The sequence below is a fragment of the Panthera tigris genome, chromosome A2, assembly GCF_018350195.1.
Source record: "Panthera tigris isolate Pti1 chromosome A2, P.tigris_Pti1_mat1.1, whole genome shotgun sequence".
NCBI lineage: Eukaryota > Metazoa > Chordata > Mammalia > Carnivora > Felidae > Panthera > Panthera tigris.
In genome coordinates this window covers 12,662,560-12,689,698 of record NC_056661.1, presented here as the reverse complement: position 1 = coordinate 12,689,698, position 27,139 = coordinate 12,662,560, and the positions used below count along the sequence as shown (strand labels likewise).

At 52.8% G+C, this 27,139-nt stretch overlaps 1 protein-coding gene across 6 annotated transcripts in view; it reads left to right on the top strand.

Annotated features, from left to right (window-relative positions):
- The window catches only part of CPAMD8 (C3 and PZP like alpha-2-macroglobulin domain containing 8), an 82,406-nt gene that overhangs the window by 36,554 nt on the left and 18,713 nt on the right, over positions 1-27,139 (top strand). For all 6 annotated transcript variants that reach the window (XM_042978505.1, XM_042978504.1, XM_042978502.1 and 3 more), the window contains 9 exons: positions 139-201; positions 5,779-6,010; positions 10,533-10,686; positions 10,930-11,060; positions 12,902-12,953; positions 18,366-18,664; positions 19,287-19,512; positions 21,062-21,238; positions 26,332-26,413. In XM_042978505.1, coding sequence (XP_042834439.1) covers positions 139-201; positions 5,779-6,010; positions 10,533-10,686; positions 10,930-11,060; positions 12,902-12,953; positions 18,366-18,664; positions 19,287-19,512; positions 21,062-21,238; positions 26,332-26,413 — 1,416 coding nt within the window. The remainder of the gene's footprint in view (positions 1-138; positions 202-5,778; positions 6,011-10,532; positions 10,687-10,929; positions 11,061-12,901; positions 12,954-18,365; positions 18,665-19,286; positions 19,513-21,061; positions 21,239-26,331; positions 26,414-27,139) is intronic.

Sequence of the window (27,139 nt, the reverse complement as noted above, 5' to 3'; positions counted from 1 at the left end):
CCTAACTGGGTAGAAGGTTAACCTTTCCAGGTACGAAGTAACGTGTTAACGTTCTACTTGTGTAGATGTTAACCTGCCAGGTAGCAGAATTACATTACGCCCATGGAAACTTAATCATTTCTTCTTCGAATTTCATAGAGCAGAGAAGAGGAAAAGGACCTTCTTCCCCGAAACATGGATTTGGCATTGTCTCAACATCAGGTACGGTCAGATTCCTTTTCTTCGTTGTGTTTGCAGGCTGACTCAAGGGCACTCGTGCAAGTCCAGATTGCCCCGAGTAGGTTTGCTTTCAGATCTGACATCAACATCTGAGTGAGACTTTTTGGGCATCCTTTCCTAACACATAAAAACTCAAAGCCATGAAGTCAACCCAAATCCCGCTGCAGCTTTGGACATCTGCTCAGGAAATATGAAATGCAGGGGCTTTGTGCCTCTCACAACTCCCACTTGGGGTAACTCTATCCGCTCTGTTTGCGTAACGAGCTCATTAAAACGATTACAGTTCCCTGGAACGTGAACTCCACCCCACCCCCCTCCATCCCCTCTTCACTCCTCAGGGGACTCAAGCTCCTGCCCACAAAACAGGCTGCTTTCCTCAGCACATTTCCTTTCCACATTTGTTCCCCCTTTTAGTTCTTTTTGAAGAAGCCCTGCTGTGCCAAATTCCTGCCAGATGCTATTGGCTGTTTTTTTTCTTTCAATGCTTGGGGTCAGAACACGAGTGGTACTAGTTAGGCATGAAGGGTCAGACGCCCCTGGGCCATGGGTGGGCTTGCTGCTGAGCAGGTGGGGTGGGGGGAGCTTCTAGACACGAGATGCCATGGCACGTGGTCACCACAGAACCGAGCTCACAGCTGGGGGTTCCTCAGACTGCTTTCACAGATGCTTGTGTCCCCGTTATGGAAAGACTTAACTCCTGGTCAGAACAGATCCAGATAATTGCGTCAAGTTCCAGGGGTCTAAATCTAAGATGAGCTTGTCTGTCTGTAATCATTCACATGTGTCAAATGTATCTATTTTCTGGGTGCTGGATGTTTTGGGGGGGCCAGGTAACATTGCTCTTGCTTCCACCTTTCGGCTGTTAGAAATAATCCTGCTATGAACACAGGTGTGCAAATAGCTCTTCCAGACCCTGCTTTCGGTTCTTTTGGGTGTATACCCAGAAATGGAATTGTTGGATCGTATGGTGATTCTGTGCTTAATCGGTTTTTGTTTCTTTGTTTGTTTGAGACAGAGACAGCGTGAGCGGGGGAGGCGTACAGAGAGAGGGAGAAAGAGAGAATCCCAAGCAGGCTCCACCCTGTCAGTGCAGAGCCCGGTGCGGGTCTCGAGCTCATGAAACCGTGAGATCATGACCTGAGCTGAACCTGAGCATTGAGAGTCGGATGGTTAACTGACTGAGCCACGCAGGCGCCCCATATGTTTAATCGTTTTGAGGAACCTGTATAGTGTTTCCCACGGTAGCTGCACCATTTTACATTCCCACCAACAGTGCACAAGGGTTCTTCTCTAAGTGTTCAGTAGAATTCACCAGTGAAGCCATCAGGTCTGGGGCTTTTTTCTTTGTAAAGAGATTTTGGGTTATTGATTCAATCTCTTTAGAGGTCTGGTCAGTTCTGGGTCTGTTCAGATTTTGTATTTCTTTGTAATTTAGTCTTGGTTGGTTTTGCATTTGTATAATTTGCCCATTTCGTCTGGATCATCCAAGTTCTTGGCATATAGGTGTTTATGTACTTTTTTATGTACTTTTTAAAAATAATCTTTTGATTTCTCAGAATGGGTAGTAATGTCCCCCACTTCCATTTCATATTTTAGTAACTTGAGTCTTCTCTCTTTCTTTCCCTTAGTCTGTCTAGTTAAAGGTTGGTCAGTCTCATTGATCTTTTCAAAGAATCAGCTTATGGTTTTGTTGATACTCTGTTATTTTTCTGTTCTCTATTTCCTTTATCTCTGCTCTAATTTTTATTATTTCCTTCCTTCTGTTAGCTTTGGGATTAGTTTGTTTTTCTTTTTCTGGTTCTTTAAGTTGTGAAATTAGGTTGTGTATTTGAGATATTTCTTTTTATTATTATTTAAAGTTTATCTATTTTGAGAGAGAGTGTGCACATGCTTGTGCAAGTGGGGAGAGGCAGACAGGGAGGGAGAGAGAGAGAGAGAGAGAGAGAGAGAGAGAGAATGCCAAGCAGGCTCTGCACCATCAGCAACTCAGGGCTTGAACTCAGGAACCGTGAGATCATGACCTGAGCCAAAATCAAGAGTTGGACGCTTAACCAACTGAACTACCCAGGTGCCCCAAGATCTTTCTTCTTTCTCAATACATATATAGCTATAAATTGCCCTCTCAGCACTGCTTTTACTGCATCCCATAAGTTTTAGTGTGTTATATCTTGTTTTCATTCATTTCTGAGTATTTTAAAATTTCCTTTGTGATCTCTTCTTTGATCCATTGGTCAATTAAGAATGTGTTGATTACATCTGCTCAGGTCATGATCTCACGGTTTGTGAGATAGAGCCCTGTGTCGGGTTGTGTGCTGACAGCACAGAGCCTGCTAGGGATTCTCTCTGCCCCTCCGCCACTTGCATGCATGCTCTCATGCTCTCTCTGTCTCTTGAAATAAATAAACATCAAAAAATGTGTTCTTGAATTTCCACAGATTTGTAAATTTTCTGGTTTTCCTTTTGTTACTACTTTTGTTACTAATTTCTAATTTTGTCTCATTGTGGTCAGAGAAGATACTTTGTATAATATCTGCCTTTCAAAATCTACTGAGACTTCATTTGTGGCCTTACTCATGATCTTGCTTGAAGATTGTCGTGTGTGCATGCCTCTGGATCTAGTTGCTTTATTGTGTTAAGTCTTCTACTTGCTTACTCATCTTCTGTCTGGTTGTTCAGTCTGTTATTCAGAACAGGCTATTGAAGTCCCCAACTATTATTGTAAGCTTTTTATTTCTTGCTTCAGTTCCTTCCCTTTTTGTATGTTTCATATATGTCAGTGGTTTGTTATTAGATGTGTAGGTGTTCGTAATTGTTGTATCTTTTTGCTGTATGGAACCTTTTATTACTATCTAATGTCCTTCTTAGTCTCTTATGTACTCTTTTTTTACTTAGAGCCCATTTTGTCTCGTATCAGGATAGCCACGGCTACTTTCTCTTGGTTACAGTTGGCCTGGGATATCTTTTCCATTCTTTCATTTCCAACCTATTTTTTGTCTTTGCAGCTAAAGTGAGTTTCTTGTAGACAGCAGAGTCAGGTCATTTTTTTTAATTCACTCTGTCAATCTCTGCTTTTTTGACTTGCGGAGTTTAATCCATTTACATTTAATGTAATTGCTCATAAGGAGGGCCTTATTTCCATCACTGTGCTTTTTGTTTTCTGTGTGCCTTATAGCAGGCAGCACAAGGCAGGGACCTTGTCTGGGCACATGGTAGGGATTGGGGACAGTATCCTGGTTCCAGTGCCCAGTATGTTCTGTCCTCGGCTGTAATGCCCACCTCCCCTCTGTGAGTTGTTTGTGGGTAGTCACAGTGCACCGTGCATCTCCAGGCCCCTCACAACAGCCCAGCTAGGCTGGTGGGCAGCTCCCATTCTTGTGGCTGTTTCATGGTTATTTCAGGCAGAGGGAGCGCCCCCAGGTCGGTGGGCAGAGCCAGGTGTCGTATGACTGTGAAAGCAGGTAACTCTGAGCAGTTTGACGAGGCTCAAGGGTCGAGATGCACAAAGGTGGGATGGGTGGGAGCTGTCAAGGCTGAGCCGGAGAGAGGGAGAACTGAGCTGTCAGGTGCTGGAGTGGCCAAGTCAAGCAATGACGAGAAGCCATAGTGAAAGTAATGGTGAAGCCCTTTCATCATTACTGTGGCAGTGTAGCCTGACGCCCCGTCCCGGTTTCCCCACAGAACGGAACACCTTGCAGGTGGATCAGCCATGGGGGTCGTCTCACTATGGAGAGAGCCCTGGACAAACGGCTCTGGCAGTTTTATGGGCCCTGACACCTACAGAATGGGGGAGAGGAGAGCTCAGAGTGGGAAAGTACTGGGTGCTGAGCCAAAGTGGGAGAAATGCCTTCAAGGTTTCCTCCCATGAGAAGGAGACCTTGGCAGAGGTCTTCAGATACCTAATGACCTTGGGGCCCAGGCAGATCCCCAAAAACACACAGAGCTACGAATGGAGACACTGGGGCTGGGAAGGCAAATATGGGAGAAGCATGGCTGGCCAGGGGCCCAGAGTCCCTGACTGCAGTTCCCCTCAGAGACCACAGCACACTGGCTAGGCCACAAGCCTGGTGTGGGGAGGGCGGCTTTCCCCGAGGCCTGCGAGGGAAAGCCTTTGTAACAGCCTGTAGTCAGGCCTAAAAAAAATCACACAAAGATTTATAATCGAGGGTCGGGCTCTGCAGGAGTCTGTGGGACAAGGATGCCAGGCCAGGAAGAGTAGATACCCCTGAAGGGCAGGCTGGTGGCACCCAGCGTCCACAGAAAAGTTGGCTGTGCCCATATGAAGCTGGTAAAAGTTCTGCCACTTTTCATGGGAAGAGGCTGACTTGAGTTGTCACAGGGTGACAACGTGTGGCCCTCGTAGAAGTGAGGATAGGTGTCCTAGGTCCTGTGGGGCCTGATGGACAGCGGGGTCTCCATGTGCCGCAGCCTGGGGTCAGGCTCCCGGGAAGCAGACAGGGGTCAGGCAGGTGAGTAAGGAGCAGAGGATTCTTGCAGTGAATGTTTGCGATAAATCTGGAAAGGACATCCTGGATATGCAAAGTTGACCACAGAGGTTCCCTCCCGAGCCATCCTAACGTGATCAGTGGTGCTGTTGGTGGGGGTTGGGTGGGGGCGGGGTGAAGGCAGGGAGAATCGTGAGCAGCACCGTCTGCTCGAAATATAACATCTGCAATTCCCCACATACGTAACGTCAGATTTCCTAGTGCCGTGTTATAAAGGGCAAAAAGAAACAGGTGGAGTTCGTTTGAATCTTATATTTTATTCAACCCGATACACATCCCCAAACATGGTTGTTTCAAAATGCGATCAATATAAAAAATGATCGATGATACGTTGTACTTTTTTTTTTTTTTGGTACTGTATGCGTTTCCTGTGGCTGCTGTCACGAAGAACCACAGACCGGATGGTTTAAAACAACAGAAATTTGTTGTCTCACAGTTCTGGAGGCCAGGCATCCGAGATCAAGGTGTGGGCAGGGCCACGCCGCCGCTGGGGGCTCTAGGGGAGGAGCCTTCTGCGCCTCCTCCAGCCCCTGGGGGCTCTGGTGCTCCTCAGCTTTTAGCTGCATCCTTCCCATCTGTTGCCTCTGTCTTCACATGGTCTCCTCCTCTGTGTCCAGATTTCCTTCTTATAAGGACCCGCATCCTTAGATTGGGGCCCACCTTCGTCCAGTATGAACTCATCTTGGCTAATTTCATCGGCAAACACCCTGTTTCCCCAAATAAGGTCACATTCACAGGTACAGGGGGTTAGGGCTTGGGTGTAACTTCTGGGAGACACAAGCCCCAAATGACTCGACCCTCCCCCTACACTGGGTGGAGCATGCACTGTTGTGGGTCCACCGTTGTCCTGAGAGCCACTGGTGTGCCTCATTACCTGAGTTAGGGCCGAGGGGCGGCATTCTCCTGTCACACGCCGCGTTGTGCCTGCGTGCTTGTTGCCGAGCTGCAGGGGCGCCTGCCTGGGCCCCCAGGCCTTCCAGCTGCAGCCCTGCATTCCCACCTGGCTGCCTCAGCTTGGCCCTGGAAAAGGGTCCCATGGTTGTCCATCCTTCCGCAGCGACCCGTCCGGCGAGGAGATGCTCAGCGTGCGGGTCCCGGACTCCATCACCAGCTGGGTGGGTGAGGCCGTGGGTCTGTCCGAGGCCTGGGGCCTGGGTGTCGCCGTGCCTGCCCTGCTGAAGACCTTCAAGCCTTTCTTTGTGGACTTCACCCTGCCCGCCTACGTGGTCCGCGGGGAGCAAGCCAAGATCCCGCTCAGCGTCTACAACTACATGGGCACCTGTGCCGAGGTACTACGCCCGCCCCGCAGGGGTGGGGGGATGGCACCCGTGATGTCAAGAGGCAGGGGTGAGGGGAGGATATCAGCCTGAGGGGCTTGGAAGGGGACAGAGCATCTTCATTATCAGGGAGGGAGTCACCGAAGGGGTGGTCCCTGTGTTGTTGGGGAGGCAGGGGCAGGAAGTCCTGGAGGTCAGCAAAGCAAGTGCTCAGTATCTCAGTTTGTTTATTTCTTTCTTTATTTTAAATGTTTATCTTTGAGAGAGAGACAGAAATGTGAGTGGGGGAGGGACAGACAGAGAGGGAAACACAGAATCCGAAGCAGGCTCCAGGCTCCGAGCGGTCAGCACAGAGTCCTGTGCGGGTCTCGAACCCGTGAACCTTGCGATCATGACCTGAGCCAATGTCGGACGCTCTACTGACTGAGGCGGCCCGGTCTCCCAGTTTATACTTGCACACCGGCCAGCCCTGGCCGCGTTGCTCTGCTTGTTGGTGTTTCAGGTTCCACAAATGTCAGGGAGATAGGAGTCACCGGTGGTTACACGCTAAATGGGTTCGCAGGTGCTAAGAAGGGTGTCCGCAGAGGGGCCCAGACCCTGGTCATGCTGTCAAGGCTCCAGCCCCTGCAGGGGCTGTGCGGTGGGGTCTGGTGGAAAAGTCTACTCTACCCCTTTCTTGTAGCTGCTGTGACAAAGTAGTGGGAACCAGGTGGCTTGAGACAATAGAAATGTGTTGTCTCACAGTTCTGGAGGTCAGAGTCCAAGGTCAAGGTGCAGGCAGGGTGGGTTCCTCCTGGGGGCTCTGAGGGAGGGTCCCTCTGGTGCCTCAGGCCTGGCTTTGGCGGCTGTGGGCAGCCCTTGATGTTCTTTGGCTTGTGGCTGCATGGCTCCAATGTGCAACCTGTCTTCACATGGCCTTCCTTCTTCCCTTGCTTTCCCTTCCCTCTGTGAATTTCTCTCTGTGTTTCCTCTTCTAAAGATCCCAATTCTGTTGGGGTAGGGCCTACCCTAATAACCTCATTGTAACTTAATGACCTCTGCACAGACCCTGTTTCCAAAGAAAATCACGTTGACAGGTACCAGAGGGTTTAGGACTTCAACATAACTTTCCGGGGGCCACAGTCGGACCGTTACAGCTACCCCAAGACAGGGGGGCTTGGGGCTGAGCTTGGAGGCTGGGGAGGAAGGCCGGCCGGCGAGGGGGGTGGCCTGTGAGATAAGGTGGGTGCATGGAGGGGAAGGGAGAGTTTCGGGGGGCAGGGGTCTGTGTATCTGTGCGGCTTGGGGAGGCCAGGAGCACTCACCCTCCACCACTTTGTAATCCTTGGGCGCTGGCTAGGCCTGGATGTCAGTGGTGTGTGGGAGGAAGGGAAGTGGGGAGGGCTCTCCGGGGTTAGGGGCAACCCTCAGGGGCTGGAAGCCGAGGCTGTGGGTAGAGGGGTGAGTGGGGCACAGGATCAGTGGTCCAGCTGGGAGCAGGCCTGCTCTCTGCAGGTCTCAGCCTCACCCTAACAAGCCACACGCTGGGGACGTGGCTGACCTCCCCCTGGCCCTGCCCAAGTGGGTGGGGACCCCGAGGGCCGCGGGCTCACGACACACTGAGGGCAGATGTGAGCTGCAGCCGCAAAGCAGGCACCATGGAAACCAAGAGACTTCACCCCAGATTTTTGGCTTTTCCTGAAACAATGAGGACACGTGGCTAGAGAGTGATTGGAATTTGCTACCAGCGGGGTACCCAAGGCTGCCTGGGTGGGAGGCACGGCCACTACCCCGCAGCTGTGGTCCCAGCAAGTTCAGACCCCACTGCCCCCAGAAGACCAGGCTCTGGCTCAGCACTTCCACTTACAGCCCCACTTTGCCTCAGTTACCCCATCTGTAAACTGGGCAGGAGAGCTCACCCTGGCCCCACTCGCCCTCACTGGCTTTCTCTGGAGCAGGAGGGAAAGAGCAGACACGAGGGTCCCTTGTGAGTCTCAAAGGGGATGGCTGTGGTCTCTGATCATTTCTGAGCCTGGCCCGGAGGCGACAGCGAGCACTGAGTCCCGGCTCAGAAGGTGACCTTGAGCTTGCACAAAATATTTCACTCCTTTTTTTCCTTTGCAAGTTCTAAACGTCCACTGAATGATTATGTCTGCATCAGAACACGTGGCATGTGATGGCGAGTGACAGCCTGAAGGCCAGTAAAGGACTCTCGCACAGCCATCCGGCTGGCACAGCACAAGTTCGATGCTGGTGTTTATATTTGACTTTCCCGCTGGTGTTTCTTTGATTCTACAGAAGAGCCACACGTTAATGTGTTGTCACATAGGAGCTTCTTGTCCCTTGAAACTTTATAATTAAAGGAAAATTTCAACTGGAGGGGAAAAAAAAAAAAAGAATAGTCACTGCAGATTCTGAAATAGAAATGAAACCTCCAGAGGCCACCAGAAAGGGGCCCCTGGGTGTAAAATGCCAGTGATTCGAATTCACTGTCACTCAGAACCAATTGTGCACGTGCTCTGTGTGTGCTGGGCCTTGTGCAGGTGTCAGAGGACCCCAGGGCCCAGGACATGGGGTCCATCTGTGCTCAACCTCGGAGCGCTGTTACCACTAACCTCTGTGCCCCGTGCTGGCCTCAGGATTTTGCCTACATCGATATCAAATGCCCACGTGGGCCGGGGAAGAAGGGTTGTCGATGCAATTGTTCCCAGACAGGAAGCTCAGAGACTCATTGTTACATGCCCAAGCTCTCCCAGGGAGTTTGGGGCAGAGCTGTGTTAGAATTGAGTGTTTTCAGGGAGCCAGTGGAGCCCCGAGAAGAGGCAGGTCTCCTGAGCTCTGGAGTCGTCAGGCACTGTTTGAGCCAGGCACCAGGACCTGGAAGGGCATTCCTGGAAGAGGGAACAGCATACACATGCAACAGAGGCAGGAGGCGGCTTAGCCTGTCCCGGGAATTGCCCATGACACAGTCTAGCTGGGCTTTAGGGCCTGGTGGGGAAAGCAGGAGTGGGGTAATCAGAACCCCGTGCATTTGGCTGGGTGGGAGCTGCTGTGTTGGAAAGCAAGGCGGCGGCCGAGGGGTGGCCTGAGGGGACTAAGGGGGACACGTGAAATAGGCTCAAAACAGGCAGCCAGGGAGCAGTGCCCCAAAGCCCAGTGTCTGTATGGTCCATCCTCTGTCATTCTTTTTTTTTTTTTTTTTTTAGTTGTATTTATTTATTTTGAGAGAGAGCAAGAGAGAGCAAAGCACGGAGGGGGGAGGGGCAGAGAAGGGGAGAGAGAATCTCAAGCAGGCTCCAAGCTGTCGACGCAGAGCCCGACGCAGGGCTGGAACCCACAAACCGTGAGATCATGCCCTGAACTGAAACCAAAAGTCGGATGCTTACTCCACAGAGCCACCCAGGTGCCCCTGTCATTCTTTTTGCCAGGAGGAATAGGACCCCCATCTTAAAAAGCCGGAGTAAGTGCAGACTGATCCCTGATCAACCAGGTGGCCCCTGCAAGGGAGGGTCCTCACCGAATAGGCAGGCGGGACCCTCAGGTGCCCCTTTCAGCTGCAAGAACACGCTGGAGGCTGGTTTGTCGCACATCCCCAAGGCACCAGGAAAACGGACCCATCCAGCTCCCTCAACACGGGCAGGCGGTCGTTCCACCCAGGAGCCGGAAAATACGGCCCACCGACACTTGGCTCTCAAGTTTCTTCTTTCCTCCCTGGAAGAATGTTCTGGAAGAACACTGAGTCAAGAGGGATGTGGGAGCTCCTGACGCAGCCTGCACCAGCTGCTCACACTCAGGTCCCTCCGGGCTTGTCCTCAGGCGGGGTTCAGATGCTCTGTCACACTTGCCACTAGATTTTCCTCGGAACCTTCCCTCCACATCACACGTGCATGTGTGTGCGATGTAGGCGTGTTGACCCTCAGGCGCCCAGGGATCACTCGTGTCCTCTTTGGCTACATTACCTTAGCTCCTAGTAGGGCCCCTGCACCCACTAGGTGCTTCACACATGCTCGTTGGACAAAAGGATGTGGACCAAGGAGCCTGGGACCAAGGCTCCGTGGACCAAGTTGCAGACTGGGAGGTCTAACCGCACGTGCACATAGAGACACTCGTGTGCACACGCATGCACACATGCATTGTGCACGTGTGTATGCATAGACCACACCTACATGCACATAGGTGTGCACAGAGATACATGCATGCGCGCATGTGCACACACACACAGAACTCTTGTTATGACCCTGTGGACCTCAGAGCTTGGATGGAGGGTCAGGGGGAGTGCCTTGTGGGGCCTGCAGGGGGAGCGGTCCCTCCCATCTGGTACCCATCTGGTGCCCCCCATCAGCCTTGGCCCTAAGGGGAGGCTGACCCCGTGGGGTGTTGGGGGGGCCGAAGTAAAAAGAGGGCTCCCAGCAAGACCACGGTGAGTAGTGGGGGGACCTTCCGAGAAGAGCGTGGCTTTTGGAGAGGGCTGACGCGGTGGGCGGCGGCCAGTGGGATGTGCCTGGAGGGCGCACGCATCCCGGGAGCCTTGAGAGCGGCATACCTCCCTCCCCAGGTCTACGTGAAGATCTCAGTTCCCAAGGGCATCCGCTTTGTGGGGCATCCAGGCAGACGCCATCTGACCAAGAAGATGTGCGTGGCCTCTGGGGAGACGGAACCCACCTGGGTGGTTCTGTCCTTCGGTGACCTGGGACTCAGCAATGTCACAGGTGAGGCCCCGTGCTGCTTCAGGCATCCACCGCCCCCCCCGCCCCCCGTCCGGACCCCAGGCACAGGTGAGTGGCCGGTGGGGCAGTATGTGAGGTCAAGGCCACGTTGAGAGACAGGACTGCGGCTGGGGAATGGTCAGGAGGTGGGGCGAGGCAGTCCACGAGGAGGTGGGGCGTGAGGCTTCCCCGGGAGGGCGGGCGTTCTGTTCGGACCGCAAGCGCTGAGCACACAAATCCCCGCAGCCAAAGCCCTGGCTTACGGAGACACAAGCTGCTGCCGGGACGGGAAGTCCATCCGACACCTGGAGGACCACTTCGCTGACAGGAGGGGCCCCACTGGGAGGGATCACATCAGGCGCAGTGTCATGGTTGAGGTAAGCCCGTGTCCTCAGCCAGGGCACTCGGCCGGGGCCTGATTCCATCACCCATGAGGCGGGGGCCTGGCTGGGGCGGGGGCAGCCCCCACGGGTCCTGCTCTGGGGCTCGGGGCAGGCGTGGGGTGTCTGCATTTCCTCGCTAGAGGCCCTCAGCATCCAGCCCCTCCGCCGTGCACCGTGGACTTGGGGAAAGCGGTCTGGGACTCGCAGGGGCCGCAGGGAAGTGTCCTCTGATCCCCATGTTGACCGTGTTGGAGGGCGATGTGCCTCTGTCTCCGACTTCCTGTTTGTCATAGGCAGCCGTAGGGATTATGACCTGGCATTTGGAGGGCGGTCACTAGAATGCCTGGGGCAGAAAGGACGCAGAGCCTATGCAGCAGAGGGGCCCGGGTGTTGGGGTCTCATTGACGCCCCACCTCCCCTGCTGGCTGGGAATCTAGGATCTACCGCTCCGTGTGGGCTGGGCGTGTGCCTTGCTAGTCCAATCCTGCTCCGTAAATCAGGGGCGTTCACGCTCACCCCACAATGTGGAGAGGGCACCTCGCAGTGCACGTTGGGCATGTGGTAGCAGTGATGTCCCATCTTTTGGGGGCTGCTTGGACACCTCAGAGCCCAGAGCCCTGCCAAGACTCTTCATGCCACGTGGAGAGTGCACGACAGCCCCGAGGAAGCTCCTCACGGCGTCCCCAGTGTCTGCCCCTCCCCAGGGGCTCAGCTGCAAACAGCCACCTTCCCTCCTGGCCGTGGTCCTGGCAGCGCGGAGCACAAATGATTTCCATCAGCCTCCGGAGTCACACACACGTGCTGGGCAGAACTCCCCGAGGTGGACGAGTCGTTGGCCACAGCGTGCTTGACGTGACCTGATGGATTCCTCCGGGACAAGTGGGTCCTCTGATGAGGAATGCCATCTCCGTGAGCCAGTGGGGTGAGGGGATGGCCTCAACGGGAAACACAGAGACCCCTGGCAACCCTTTGCTCGGCCTGAACGTGCTCCCTGGCCCACAACCCGCCCTCCTGGGGCCAGAGGAGATGGCAGGCCATCCAGAGTTCTTGCCTCGTCCGTCTGCAGAAGGAATTTCTCAATGCACAGAGAGGGATTCTCAAGGGGCTCTGCCCCTGGGCCTTTTTCCTCCCACTCACACGGCTCAAGGGCTGCCTAATCTGCAGTATCGCCTTGTGCAGGTGGCCCTGGGGGCGGGAGGTGACAGGTGGGCATCAGAAGACCTGAGAGGTCGAAGCAGAAACACTGAAGCGTGGTGGACGAGGAAACCAGGTTTATGAAACAGGACGTGGCCGACGTGCGGTTTGATAAAGCAGCAAAGCCCTGCTGCCTCTCCACCCCGCTGGAGAGCTCCGGGTGCGTGGTTTGTTTGCCAGATCGGATATTTGGTGGACCCTCACGCGACGCTGCGTGCCTTCTGCTGGGGACGAAACTGCGCGTGGCACCAGTACCTTCCCGCGAGGTGGGGAAGCAGGTGACGGTTGGGAACCACCGCGGGCGCTAAACCGGAGGGAGGAGTTGCTGGTGCCCTCCTGCCTGGCTCCCCGATTAGCCCAGGAGACCCCGAGGACAAGGGGGAGTATGGGAAGCACGGCCAGTCTAGAAGCAGCTGGTGAGTGGGTTTGACCAGAGCCCAGAGAAGAGGAATGAGCCTCAGTTTCCCCACTCGGGCCTAGGAGGTAGGCAGCCTGGTCTTTCTCTGGGTACCCGTGACATTGGCACCACCCTGCAGGGTCCAGACTCGGAGCCGCCGCCGTGGGAGGGCAGCCGCTCCCCCCCCCCTCCCCCGTGCCGATTGCCCCTCCCCCGCTCAGTTCTCCCCATCTCTCTGTTTCAGCCGGAAGGAGCCCCCCGCAGCTACACCTACAGTGCTTTCTTCTGTCCCAACGGTGAGTCCCTGCACCCACCCCACTGAGGACTTTGGCCCTCCCCCCCACCACACTGTTGCAGCACTCCTGCTGCTAAGTGGATGCCTGCCCTTCCTGGGGCCAGAGGACACGGCAGGGGAGAACTGAGATGTCCTGGCTGGTGACAACCATAAGCCAGAGAGAGGACTGGGCATCTGCCACACAGGAAGGACGTGCACATGCATGTAGGCTGGAGGTGCCAATGGGAAAAGAGACTACAGGCGGGAACAGGGCTGTCCTCGGGGTCCTGGGGTGAGGAGCCTAGGATCCAGAGAAGGGAGGTCTTAGAGAGATGTCAGGGGAAAGCTGTGGGAAACGACCGACCCGGAACCCTGGGCCCAAAGAGAAAATAGGAAATTCAAGTGGGTTCCAGAAGGGGTGGGATTTGGGGTCTGCCTCGATCCCCTGAAATCGATATTAGGTTTGTACATGATCCGTGAAAAGAAAGGGGTAAGGAGTGTGCGGTGGACAGAATGGCCAGAGCAGGGCCCTTCCATGCCTCTGCCTCGGTGGGGTCAGGGAAATGCTAGGCAGGATGTGAGCCCGGCTGCCAGTGGGAGGGTCTGCCCACTCCCTGTCCGGCCCCTCCCAGAGGAGCTCAGGCCTGGCCTGGCACTGGGCAGCACCCAGCAGGCTTTGCCAGGTGGCCGAGCTGAGGATCTGAGCGAGTCCCTGGGGATTGTCGGCTCCCCAGGTACAGCACCTCCCCGTTGCCAAGGCATCCAGCGTGACAGGCCCCACATGGACCACTCTAGACACAGGCTTCCTCTTGACATTCACCACCCCACCCCCCGCCACGCCCTTTGTGTATTAAACAGCAATGCATCACTTACAAGCTGAAACAAATTTTGACAGAGGTGCAAAAGCAAGTCAATGAAGGAAGGAGAGCCTTTTCAACAAATAGTGATAGAGTAGTTGGACATGATTGGTAAAAGCATGAACTTTGACCTAAAGATCCCACTTTATATGAGATTAACTCAAATGGATCATGGACTTACATGTACAATGATAAAACTTTTAGGAAAAATGTGTGAGAAAATTTCTGAGAAACCTTTGGGATCCGGACCTGGGTAAAGGGTTTTTAGACATGATACCAAAAAGCATCACCCATAAAAGGAAACTCATAAATGGACCTTATCAAAATGAAAAACTGCTTTGCAAAAGATGCTATTAAGAGGAGGAAATACAAGTTACAGACTGGGAGAAAATACTTCCAGACACAGGTCTGACAAAAGACTAGTATCTAGAATATCAAACGATCCAATTAGAAAGGGTGAAAAAGGAACAAACAGTTCACCAAAGAAGGTATACAGGTGACAGATAGGCACAAGGACGTTCAACATCGTTAACCATTAGCAAAATGCAAAATAAAGCACGGTAAGTTGTCAAGGCACGCTTATCAGAATGACTGAAGTAAAAAAAAAATAGCGACAGCAGTAAAAAATGGCGAGGATGGGGAGAAAGAGGATCATTCATACGTTGCTGGTGGGAATTGTAAAATGGTGTGGCTGCTGCTGGGAGTTTCTTAAAAAGCTACACATGCTCCATGCGTACCACCCAGAAATTGCACTACGAGGCATTTTTCCCAGAGAAACGAGGATTTATGTTCACACAAAAACCCATACATAAATGTTCATATCAGCTTTATTTGTAATAGCCCCAAACTGGAAACAGCCTAGGTGTCCTTCAGTGGATGAGTGGATAAGCAAATCACGGTACGTCCCTACCTTGGAATGCTATTTAGTGATAAAAAGGAATGAGCTATTGACATATGCAGCTATCTGGGTGAAGGGGATTGAGTGGGGACAAAAAAAAAAACAAAACCCTCAATCCCAATAGGGTCCATAAATTATTCTGTTTGCAGTATTTTTTGAAATGACAAAATTTTAGAAATGGAGGTTATATTAGCCATGGCTGGGATGGGGAGGAAGAGTGTGGGTATGCTGATAAAGGCCAATAAGAGGGATCTTGTACAAATAAAATTGGGGAAATCTGAACAAGACTAATGGGTTGTATCGATGTCAATATCCTGGTTGTGATATTGTACTAGAATCTTGCCAGATACCCCTGGGGAGAACTGGGTCCAGAGGACACAGATCTCTCTGTGTTATTTCTTACAGTCATATGTGAATGTACAGTTATCTCAGCAAAAGTAAAATAAAAACATTTGTAAAAGTGACGCATAGGTACAAATACCGTATGATTCCACTAATATGAGCTACTTAGAGAAGTCAAAATCATAGAGACAGAAAGTAGATGGTGGGAGCCAGGGGTTGCCAGGAGGGGAGGGCAGCTTAGTGTATAATGGGGACAGAGTTACAGTTCTGCAAGGAGAAACAGTGATGATGTTTGCACAGTAGGACTGTATTTGATACTCCCGAACTGGACACATAGAAATGATTAAGAGGACACACTTTACATTATTTGTATTTTATCACAATTTTAAAAATTGGGAAAAGCAAAAGCAATACTTGTGTATTACAGGAAACTTAGGAAGATAGAAAGAAGGAAAAATATCTCCTCTGCTTCTCATCCAGAAATGACCTTTTCTAACATTTTGTTATATTTGGTTGCATAGGGTTGATCATTGTTTGTTTTAACATAGTTGTGACTCGTGAGCTAAATAATTCTGTGGTCTGCCTTGCTCATTTAACACATCTCAAGCACTTTTCTTTGTTATTGTAAAGACTTTATAAACAGCATTTCAAAACAGCTTCAGTATGTTCTATCAAATGACTGTTCCAGAATTTGACCACTATAGAATTTTCTTCTTATTTTTTACATGTTTATTTATTTTTGAGAGAGAGGGAGAGAGAGAAAGTGCTGGGGGAGGGGCAGAGAGAGAGAGGGAGACACAGAATCGGAAGCAGGCTCCAGGCTCCAGCTATCAGCACAGAGCCTGACACAGGGCTCGAGCCCACGAACTGTGAGATCATGACCTGAGCTAAAGTCGGATGCTTAACCGACTGAGCCACCCAGGTGCCCCTGTTTCTACTTTTTTAAAATCATAATTTACACTAGGTTGAATGTACATTTGTATTCAAAGTAAAGTCAGTAATATTTTTAACATGCTGATTGAGGTATAATTGACATACAATAAATCACACGTATTTTTAAGCGTACAGCTTGGGAAGTGTTGACATCTGTGTACATGTGTGAAACTATCACATCTAAGATAATGAAGATTTCCATTAACCCCAAAAGTCATGCCCCCTTGTAATCACTCACCCCTGTTTTTAGTCTTGTCACCAGGGAACTACTGACCTGTTTCCTGTCTCTGTAGATTACTTCGCACTTTCTAGACTTTTATATAAATGGAATCATATAAAAATGTACTCTTTTTCTCTGGTTTCTTTCACTCAGCATAAAAATGCTGAGATTCATTCACGTTGTGTGTATCACTAATTCAATCATTTTAAGGCCGAGTGGGCCTCCATTGAATAGATGTGTTGCATTTTGTTCATTGACCTGCTGATGGATATTTGAGTTATTTCTAGTTTGGGGCTATTTCCAATAAAGCTTCTATGAATATTCATGTGCAAGTCTTTGTATGGATAATATGTTTTCCTTTCTCTTGAGTCTGTACCTATGAGTGAAATAGCTAAATCATACAGGAGGTATGTGTTCAACCTTTTAAGAAATGATCACACTGTTTTCCAAAGTGGTAGTCCCATTTTGCATTCTCACCAGCAGGGGGCGAGAATCACTTCTTCCCTCTCCTCGCCACACCTGGTGTTGTCCCTCTGATTACTTTTCGCCCTTCTGATAGGTGCCTGATGGTATCTTATTGTGGTTTTGATATGCATTTCCCTCATTCAAGCATCTTTTCATGTGTCTGTTTACTATTAATGTATCTTTTCTGGTGAAGTGTCTGGTCAGATCTTTTAACGTTTATTTTACGTTGACTTTTGGAAGTTTTTATAAATTTATTCTTGTTACAAGTCATTTATCAGATGAATGCTTCGCAGAGACATTTCTCCCAATATGTGGCTTGTCTTTTCTCTTAATAGTGTGTTTATAAGACCAGAGGTTTTTCTTTTCTTCTTTTTTTTTTTTTTTAGAAGTTTTTCATGTTGATGTGGCCCAGTTTACCAGTTTTTCATTTTATGGATTATGCTTTTGCTGTATCTAAAAGAAATCTTTTCCAGGGGCATCTGGGTGGCTCAGCTGGTTGGGTGTCCAACTCTTGATTATGGCTCAGGTCATGATCTCGCAGTTAATAATGAGTTTGAGCCCCGCACCAGTCTCCACGCTTGGGATTCTCTCTTTCCCTCTTTGCCTTTCAACCACGTGTGTGCTCTCTCTGTCTTTCAAAATGAATAAATGAACTTTAAAAAAAAGAAATCTTGGGGCGCCTGGGTGGCTTAGTTGGTTAAGCGTCTGATTTTGGTTCAGGTCATGATCTCATGGTTCGTGAGTTCGAGCCCCGCATCGGGCTCTGTGCTGACAGCTCAGAGCCTGGAGCCTGCTTCCGATTCTGTGTCTCCCTCTCTCTCTGCCTCTCCCCCATTTGCACTCTGTCCCTCTCTCATAAAATAAACTTAAAAAAGATTTTAAAAGAAAGAAATCTTTTCCAATTCCTACACGTTCTCCTCCACGTTTGTAAGCATTACGTTGTACGCTTACAAAATAGCTCTGATCCGTTTTGAGTTGGTCCTTGGAAAACCACGCGCGGTGTGGATCTGAGTTCCCTTTTCTGCTTCTGGGTAACTAGTGGTTCCGACAGCCTCCGTTGAAAGGATTTTCACTGTCGAATTGCCTTCTCACCTTTGTTGCAAATCAGTTGTTCGCACACGAGCGGGTCCGCGTCTGGACTCCCTACGCTGTTCTGGTGAGCCTGGGTTGATGTCCGTACCACACTGTCGTGATTACTGCCGCTTCCGAGTGCGTCTCAATGTCACAGGTGTGAGTCCTTCACCCTGGTTCCGTTTCAAAGTTGTGTTGACCCTCTGGGTCCTTTACGTTTCTATATGAATTGTGGAATCGGCTTTGTCATTTCCGCAAAAGACCCTCCCGTGATTCTGACTGGGATTGCCGCGAATCCGTGTGTCAGTTTGGGAAATAATTACCGTATCTGCTGTGTTGTCCTCTGACCCACAAACGCGGTCTGGCTCTCCATTGATTGGGGTCTGAATTGGCTGCAACAGCATTTTGCAGTCTCTGGCTATACAGGGCTTTTGTAGGAGTTAGCCCCGTGAGCATCTCCTCTTTTGTGTGCCCTCGGCAAAGCTGTGGGTAAGCCGTCTCCGTTCGCCGTTGCTCAGGAAGCTGCCTGCAGAGCCACAGTGAGACGGGCCCCCCAGGGGCCCTGATCCTCAGCTCTGGACACAGGCAGGGAGAGGCAGGATGCCTCCAGGTGCCCCCTCAACACCCTCTCTCCTTCCCTCCGTCCAGAGAGAGTCCACATCTCCACGCCCAACAAGTACGAGTTCCAGTACGTGCAGCGGCCGCTGTGGCTCACCCGTTTTGATGTGGCCGTGCGAGCCCACAATGATGCCCGCGTGGCCTTGTCCGCCGGACCCCAGGACACAGCGGGCATGATAGAGATTGTCCTGGGGGGGCACCAGAACACCAGGTCCTGGATCTCCACCAGCAAGATGGGCGACCCCGTGGCCAGCACGTACACGGCCAAGATCCTGTCCTGGGATGAATTCAGAACGTTCTGGATCAGCTGGCATGGCGGGTTCATCCAGGCACGGCTGGGCTGGCTGGGGTGGGCGTGGGAACCCCGGGCTCCTTGGCATTTGCTGCTTCTTACTCTGTGTCCAGCTCTTAACAGGGGGCGAGGAGGAGGGGGGGATAAACACAGGGTGCAACCTCAGGTTGCTCACAGTCTGCCTAGAGTCACTTACAAAAAAAAAATAAAAAGGTGAGAGCTGTGGTGGAGGAAGCACCCAGGGGAACTGGGAGCTGAAGTATAGTGGGTCGTCGTGGGGAAGGAAAGTGCATATAAGCAGGTGAAATCGAGGCTGGGACATTTTATGGGTCAGGCAAAGAGGACATAGGAAAGGAGCAGCTAACAGCTTCTTAGAAGAGGAACATAGCCAAACTGGGTTTTGAAGCATGCATAGGAGTTCAGCAGGCAAACTAGGGAGTGGAGGATGTTCCAGGCAGAGGGCATAGCATGTGCAAAGGCCCAGGGGTTCCAGGGAACTGACGGCTTGGCAAACTACGTGCTACGCTTGTGTCTCTTGTTGGCCATTTAATGGATGAGGTGACCCTTGGTTTCTCTGTGGGCCCTGTAGCCAGTGTCACTGCTGCCTGAGCGCTTCCTTTCAGCATTCAGCAGCCAGCAGCCTTGGCCTCCTTTTCCAGGTTGGCCATGGCCCAGAGCCTTCCAATGAGTCTGTCATCATGGCCTGGACCCTCCCCAGGCCACCGGAGGTCCGATTCATCGGCTTCTCCACTGGCTGGGGCTCCATGGGTGAGTTCCGCATCTGGAAGAAGGTGGAGGTGGACGAGAGCTACAGTGAGGCCTTTACCCTGGGAGTCCCGCACAGCGCCATCCCTGGGTCAGAGCGGGCAGCAGCCTCTGTCATAGGTGCGTCTGCCCTGTTGCTGGCTTGGGGAGTAGAGAGGCGAGAACTGAGGCCGAGGGGCAGGGTATCCGCCCCGGGCTTGGTCTCGCGTCAGCCTGTGCTGGGAATCTGTGCCCCTGGGGCCTCACCTGACCGGCCACTTTGGTGCTTTCTCCATGCCGGGGCAGACCCTGAGATGACCCCAGCCCTGTCCTTGAGGAGTTCCCCGTCTGCCCACCCAAGCCCTGTGTGAAGCAACCCCAAGGGGCAGGTGGCGAATTCCATGAGGGCAGTGAGCATGGGGTGATGTGCAAGAGGACAGAAAGTGCGGGTGAAGTCAGCCGGGTGCGGGGCAGAAGGTGGGGGTCCTGGTGAGGGGGGCAAGTTTCCAGAACGTTTCCTGAGCAGGAGCGAGTGACTGTGACAGGGGGTCTGGGGGGTGTGGGTGGTCTCCTGTAGCCCGGCTACAGGAGTGGAAAGTGGGGCCTCTGTGACGGATGTGGTGTTGGGTATTGGAAGCGTGGGAAGAGGGGAAGAGGCCAGGAAGGGCAGACAGTCCTCAATGCGGGGGTCTCAGGTCTCTCTCACACTGGAGAACAGAAGTCCTGGGGCCCAGAGAGGTTGGTGATTGTGGCCCAATCAGAAGAAGTGGGAGTTTATAATTTCTGAGTCAGGAGATGAAGTCAGAGATGGCCGTGGGGGTCAGTGGCCTGGGTAGGGGTGAAGGGAAGCCAGCAGATGGGCAGGGATGGAGAGGGGGTGAAGGCCAGGACCTGTGTGCCAGTGCCTTCAGCATAGTGGAATAGAAGGTGGAGAAGAAGCTGGAAAGCCCGGAGAAGGGTGATGAGAAAGTAGCCAGGCAGGCCCTGCCATGGATGGAGGCTGCAGGAGCAGTGGCAGCCTCAGTGGGGCAGGAGGAAAGGCCAAGGAAGGAAGGGAGGTGTGATCAGGAACAGCAGGAGTTCAGCCATGTGTGGTGCAGAGAGGCCAAGAAGAGGAAGACAGAGTGCTGAAGGGAGGAAAGCACAGGAGAAATCAAAAAGAAAAAAAAAAAAACTTTAAAAGTATACCAACAATATCATGTGTGTACAGAAACTTTTTTTAAAGATCTAAATACTTGTGGTTGAAGAGAAAATCACATTTCCTATTGGAAGTTAGGAAAAAAATATTTAAAATGGAACCACAGTGACTGGATTGACCTGTCAACGTGTGGGATGCAACCAAGGTCGTACTTAGAGGAAAACGCATAGCTTTAAATGTACCCGTTTTAAAAGCCAAAAAGAAACGAGCATTCAGCCTAATGAAAAGGTAGAGAGAGAGAACACCGAGTTGAGACTGAAGAGCAGAGAGGGAGGCGTGTGGGAGAGTTCCAGCAGGTGGCGGCCAAAGCCAGGGCACCCGGTGGGCCACGTGAGCACAGGGCATGGTCCAGTCCCAAAGGCAGCGCCGGCCCGTCAGAGGGTGGGGAGCTGGTGTGAGGCCACAGGCCGCCCTGGGGAAAGCCGTCCTGAGTACAGCCAGGGCGCCGGTTGAGGCCAGCCTGCAGCCCAGCCCTGTTTTCCTTCCCACCAGGAGACGTCATGGGGCCGACCCTGAACCACCTCAGCAGCCTCCTGCGGCTGCCCTTCGGCTGTGGAGAGCAAAACATGATCCACTTTGCGCCCAACATCTTTGTCCTCAAGTATCTTCAGAAAACCCGGCAGCTCAGCCCAGAGGTGGAGCGGGAGACCACTGACTACCTGGTACAAGGTACTGGGGCCGGGCGACTGTGCGGAGGACACGGGGAGGGAGGCAGCCTATGTGCCCGGTGCAGCGGATGTGGAGGGACGGAAGGGAGTGGAAGAGGCCACTTCCAGGCCCCCGCCTGGTCCCTGTCAGCAGGAGCCCCGTGTCTGCACCCTTTAGGACAAGGCTCTGAATGCTGGGAATCAGCTATGGGGACAGCAGATGCACCTTTTAAAAAATGTAGATTTGGGGGGAGCGCCTGGGTGGCTGAGTCAGGTAAGCATCCTACTTCGGCTCAGGTCATGATCTCACAGTTCGCAAGTTCAAGCCCCGCATCGGGCTCTGTGCTGACAGCTCAGAGCCTGGAGCCTGCTTTGGATTCTGTGTCTCCCTCTCTCTGCCCCTCCCCTGTTCACTCGCGCTCGCTTGCTCTCTCTCTGTCTCTCTCTCAAAAATAAGTAAACGTTAAAAAAAATTAGAAAAATAGGGGCACTTGGGTGGCTCAGTTGGTTAAGCGTCCGACTTCGGCTCAGGTCACGATCTCAAGGTTCGTGGGTTCGGGTTCTGCGTCGGGCTCTGTGCTAACAGCTCAGAGCCTGGAGCCCACTTTGGATTCTGTGTCTCTGTCTCTCTCTGCCCCTCTCCCACTCATGCTTTGTCTCTCTCAATAATAAATAAACATTAAAAATAAAAAAATAATAATAATATTAATAAAAATAAGAATGTTGTTTTTTTTTAACAGAGCAATATAATAGCAATATAACAAACATTAGAAAACAGATATAGGGGCGCCTGGGTGGCTCAGTCGGTTGAGCGCCTGACTTCGGCTCAGGTCATGATCTCATGGTTCACGGGTTCAAGCCCCACGTCGGGCTCTGTGCTGACAGCTCAGAGCCTGGAGCCTGCTTATGATTCTGTGTTTCCCTCTCTCTCTGCTTCTCCCCTGCTCACATTCTGTCTCTCTTTCAAAACTAAATAAACTTAAAAAATTTTTTTTTAATAAATAAGGTATAGTCAAAAATGAAAGGCACCTCGGTGGCTCAGTCGGTTAAGCCCCCGACTTCGGCTCTGCAGTTCGTAGGTTCGAGCCTGCATCGGCCTTTCTGCTGTCAGCGCGGAGCCTGCTTGGGATTCTCTGTCCCCCTCTGTCTCTGCCCTTCTCCTGCTCGCGTGCGCGCTCTCTCTCAAAAATAAGTAAACATTTAGAAGAAAAGAAACAAAACGTTCCCTGTAATCCCCATGTCAGTGTTGGCTCCGTATTTATGCTCCTGCCCTCCAGCAGCACAGGTTAGCGTCACCGCTCTTGGTGCCTTATAACGTGGCATCGTACCGTGTGCCCCAGCCACACGCTGTGCGTGTGCAATTGGTCCGCCGGGCTGTGCGGAGCCGTGGTCCATTCACCTGCATGGCTGCGTGGAGGGACCATGGGCGGTGTGTCTGATGACGGGCGCTAGAGAAATTCACATTCGGGGCTTTTACAGTCGTGATGCCCCGAAGCATCCTGTCCGGGTGCTCGGTGAAAACACCTGAATATCTGTGGGGGCGGGAGGGGGGGTGTCCAGAAGTAAAACTGCTGGGTCTCGGGACGTGTTCAGTTCATAATCATCTTCGAGGCTACGCCATTTGTCCATCGTAATACATTTATGAACTTCGACATGCTAAACTCCTCTCTTAGACACGTTGGGATTATTTCTCGAGTTTCCCCCCTAAACAATACAGCGTTGAATATCTTCACAAAAAAACAACGCAGCACCGAATATCAGAAATGACGCAGCGCTGAATGTCTTCCGTCGCCAGGAATCAGATCCTCAGAGTAGGGAACAGCCCTGTGTGTGGAGGGTAGGACCTCTGAGTGCCCTGACCTCAGCTTCCTCTTCACGTCTTGGCCCTGCAGGGAGGGGGACAAGGGAGACTGTAGCCTCGCCTCTGTCACGGGCACCTGCTGTGTGTTCTCAGGTAGGGCCTGTTCTCAGTGCCTTGGTTTCTTACCTATGTGTGTAGCAAGGGAGTTAAGATCAGTGATGCCAAGGTCCTGGGGCCTCCTGGGGTGTGCTTCTGGCCCTGGGCTGGAGGTGGAGTGAAGGAGAGGAAGGAGAAGGTTTGACGCGTCTGTGAAGCTGGCATCCACAGCGGGCAGGTCCGTGCACTTCTATCCGTGCTGCCCCAAGTCACCTTCCCGGCCACCCCCAGACCAATGGTCCTCATTTCCCAGCTGAGCAAAGCGAGAGTCCTGGAAGCAGCCAGCCTGAGACCATTCAGGGGCGAGTGGTGGGGGCTTCTGAGATCCCAGGCTCTCCTGGATCAGCCAGCCAGGGCACTAGGTCCCTGCCAGGGTGAGATGAGAGCCCACGGCCACAACGTTGGAGGGTTCTGCTTTCAAGAAAGACTGGCATGTGCCCAGCCCAGATGATGCCAGGCCCCTCTCCGATGGGGAAACTGAGGCATGAGAGCGCCTTGATCCCTGAGGCGAGCCTGGGGTTCCTGCCTCCTGGCCTGTTAAGGTTCCCAGTGACTGTGCTTCTGGATGAGATCTCCAAAAGCAGTCCTGATGATCTAGAACCATCCGTCCTCAACGGGAAAAGGAAACAGCGAGATGTCGTGATGAAAATGTACAACCCTTTGATGGAAAAATAAGGTGGGTTGCCATGGGCTGAAAATCTGGCCTGATAAGGGCTGACCAAAGACTGCTGGGAAGCCCAAGCCCGCTCAGTCTGTGGCTGGGGACGCTCAGGTTGCTGAATCCATCCCGGCAAAGGGCCTTGAAGGCCACCCCTAGTCGTAACCAGCAGCGCGGACCTCTCTTGGACAGCCAGACCCTGTGCCCTTCAGCCAGTTGGCATTTCAGACTCTACCGGTTTTCTGCACACTCGCTGGTGTTCGTTTCCTGGGCCCACCTTCACAAGTGCAGACGCTTCGCAGGCAGGGCGTTTTTTCCAAGTCGAAGGTTTCTGAGAGCACGAGGAAAGAAGGCTTCTTGAGCTGCAATCTGCTCCTGGAGAAGATGCCGTGAAGACTGTTGGAACGACGACACAGGGTTCAGAACGTCACAGAGGCAGAGTGGAGGGGGCGGCAGCAGCGGGATTTGAGGGGACGGACCCCGATTCCGAGAGAAGTCCCACCGTGGGTGAAATGCCACCAAACAGCATCGCATGCTGCAGAGAAGCCGCTCGTGAAAGGAGGGCTCCTTCGATGCAGCAAACTTTACTACTGTCTTATTTAAGACACTGCCACAGCCACCCCAGCCGTGAGTGACCACCACCCCGATCAGTCAGCAGCCGTCACGTGGAGGCAGGACCCTCCACCAGCAAAAACATTTCAACTCGCAGAAGGCTCAGATGATGGTTAGCATCTTTTTGGCCATGGTATTTTAAAGTTTTTCTTCTTTTTTAAATTTTTTAAAAATATATTTATTTTGAGAGAGAGCACACGCACACGTGCACAGCAGGGGAAGTGCAGAGGGGAGAGAGAATCCCAAGCAGGCCCTGCACGGTTGGCACGGAGGCCCATGTGGGGCCCAAACTCACGAACCGTGAGGTCAGGACCTGAGCCGAAACCAAGAGCTGGACGCTCAACTGACTCAGCCACCCAGGCGCCCCAGTATTTTTAAATTAAATAAACCGAGGCACGTACATTGTTATCTTAGACGTAATGCTGTCGCAGGCTTCGCGGACTATAGAGTAGCGTAACCATAACTCTAAATATACTGGAAAACCAAAAAAATTCATTTGACACGGTTTATTGCAAACGGGTCTGGAACCGAACCCGCGGTATTTCTGAGGGATGCCTGTACCACCCGCTGCGTGACTCAGAACAGGACTGGATTCACTCTCAGCTCCGGGGGCCAGAAGTCCAAAGTCAAGGTTCAACAGGGTTGGTTCCGTCTGGAGGCTTTGGGGGAGCCCGCCCTGTAGACACATCACCGTGCTCCCTGCTATCGTCTTCACAGGACTTTTTCCTGCGTCTCTATTTCTGCCTCTCCTGTCTTCTAAGCACATCAGTCCCTGGATCTCGGTCCTCCCTTATTCCACGATGATCTCATCTGGAGATCTTCCGCATAATTGAATCTGCAAAGACCCTTATTCCCCATAAGGTCCCATTTTGGGGTTCCAGGTGGCCATGAACTTGGGGGGGGGTCACTGTCCATCGGGTATAGCGCTCCCTTCTGCTCTTTCCACCTCCGAGGGCGCAGCACCGTCCTTCCAGCGGGGAAGTTGCAAACCTTGCTGCTCTCCAGATCTTTCTTTTTTTTTTTTTTTTTAATTTTTTTTTTCAATGTTTTTTATTTATTTTTGGGACAGAGAGAGACAGAGCATGAACGGGGGAGGGGCAGAGAGAGAGAGGGAGACACAGAATCGGAAACAGGCTCCAGGCTCCGAGCCATCAGCCCAGAGCCTGACGCGGGGCTCGAACTCACGGACCGCGAGATCGTGACCTGGCTGAAGTCGGACGCTTAACCGACTGCGGCACCCAGGCGCCCCCAGATCTTTCTTTCCTCCAGGCCTCAGCGGCTCTGCCCACACTGTCTCCACCACCTGATCCGGGGCAGCCCGTCGTCCTTGCCCGCCTGGACGGTGCCCACCTCCCGGTCTGCCTGCTTCCTCCCTGGACCCTACAGACCACCCACTGCCCATGTCCCCTTGCGTCCCAGCCCCGCTCACACCGCCCATGCCCCCCCCCCCGCTGCCCTGGCAGCAAGGCCAGACCCCCAGGGTGGCCCGAGTGGCCTCCTCCCCTCCCTCCCCTGCCCCCTTGCTCTTCTGTTCTCTGAGCACACCAAGCTCTTGTGGCATAGTGCCCACCCCCGGGGACAGAGGGTGCTGCCTCGAGATGGTGCACGTCACCGACCACCCAGGCGTGATGGGTATGTGAGCAGGGGTGACAAAGAGGTGATGTCAGGAAGCGAGAGGAATAGAGTGGAGGTTTCGGTCACACCTGTGGAGTGGGGTTGTGCGTCTCCGGTTGTGGGTGGTGGGGCAGTTTCCAGGGCCTCGGCTGTGAGCGTGGGACAGTTTTGGCCCCCCCGGATGGGAGTATTACATCATGTGGAGGTCCCACGGTAGGACGAGGCCCAGTCCCAGCGGCTCGCCAGGATGCCGACCCCTCCCTTTGCCCCGCAGGTTACCAGCGGCAGCTGACCTACAGGCACCGGGACGGCTCCTACAGCGCCTTCGGGGATCGGGACGCATCGGGGAGCATGTGGTGAGTCCCCACTCCGGAGGGTATGGCCGCGGGGTCTCTCCACCTCCCCCTCACCCTGGAACCACAGCCTCACGCGCAGCACAGCAGGGCCAGGACGCTCGGGGCCAGATCCCCGGGGTGGCCAGGGGGCCTGGCTGGGAATTGGAGACAGCCGTGGCCCCTGCTCCCCCGGGATTCAGAGGGCAGGATGTGGGCAGGTGTGCTGGGCCCCGGGTGCGGCGAGGGGGGGGCGGTTCTGCTGCTGTTGCCGCAGTGCCCCAGGCGGAGCCCCTGCCCTCCAGCCCCTTGGGAGCAGGTCCTGGGCGTTCTGGTCTCTTCAGAGCCCACTGGACCCAGAAATGGGGGTGACCCGGAGGAGGAAGGGGGTGGGCTGGGAGAGGCCATACCACCACCTGGAGGCTGAAGTCGGGGGAGTGTGTGGGCACAGCAGCCTGGGGCCTGGTTTCCCTTTGGCTTTTGGGGCGTCCAGGGCAGGGATGGGGCTTCAGGGTCCCGGAGGGAGAGTGGCCAGGACCAGCTGACTCCTGGGGCAGGCACGCACAGGTTTTAGGGTATGGGCTATTTCGCATTTTGGCGATTCACATCAACAGAGCCCGGAGCCACCACTTGAGTTTTTTTCTTTTTCTTTCCTTTTCCTTTTCCTTTTTTTTTTTTTAGTTTTGGTAAACTACACAAACAAAATTTATAATCTTCACCATCTTAAGCATCCAGTGCGGTGACATCGAG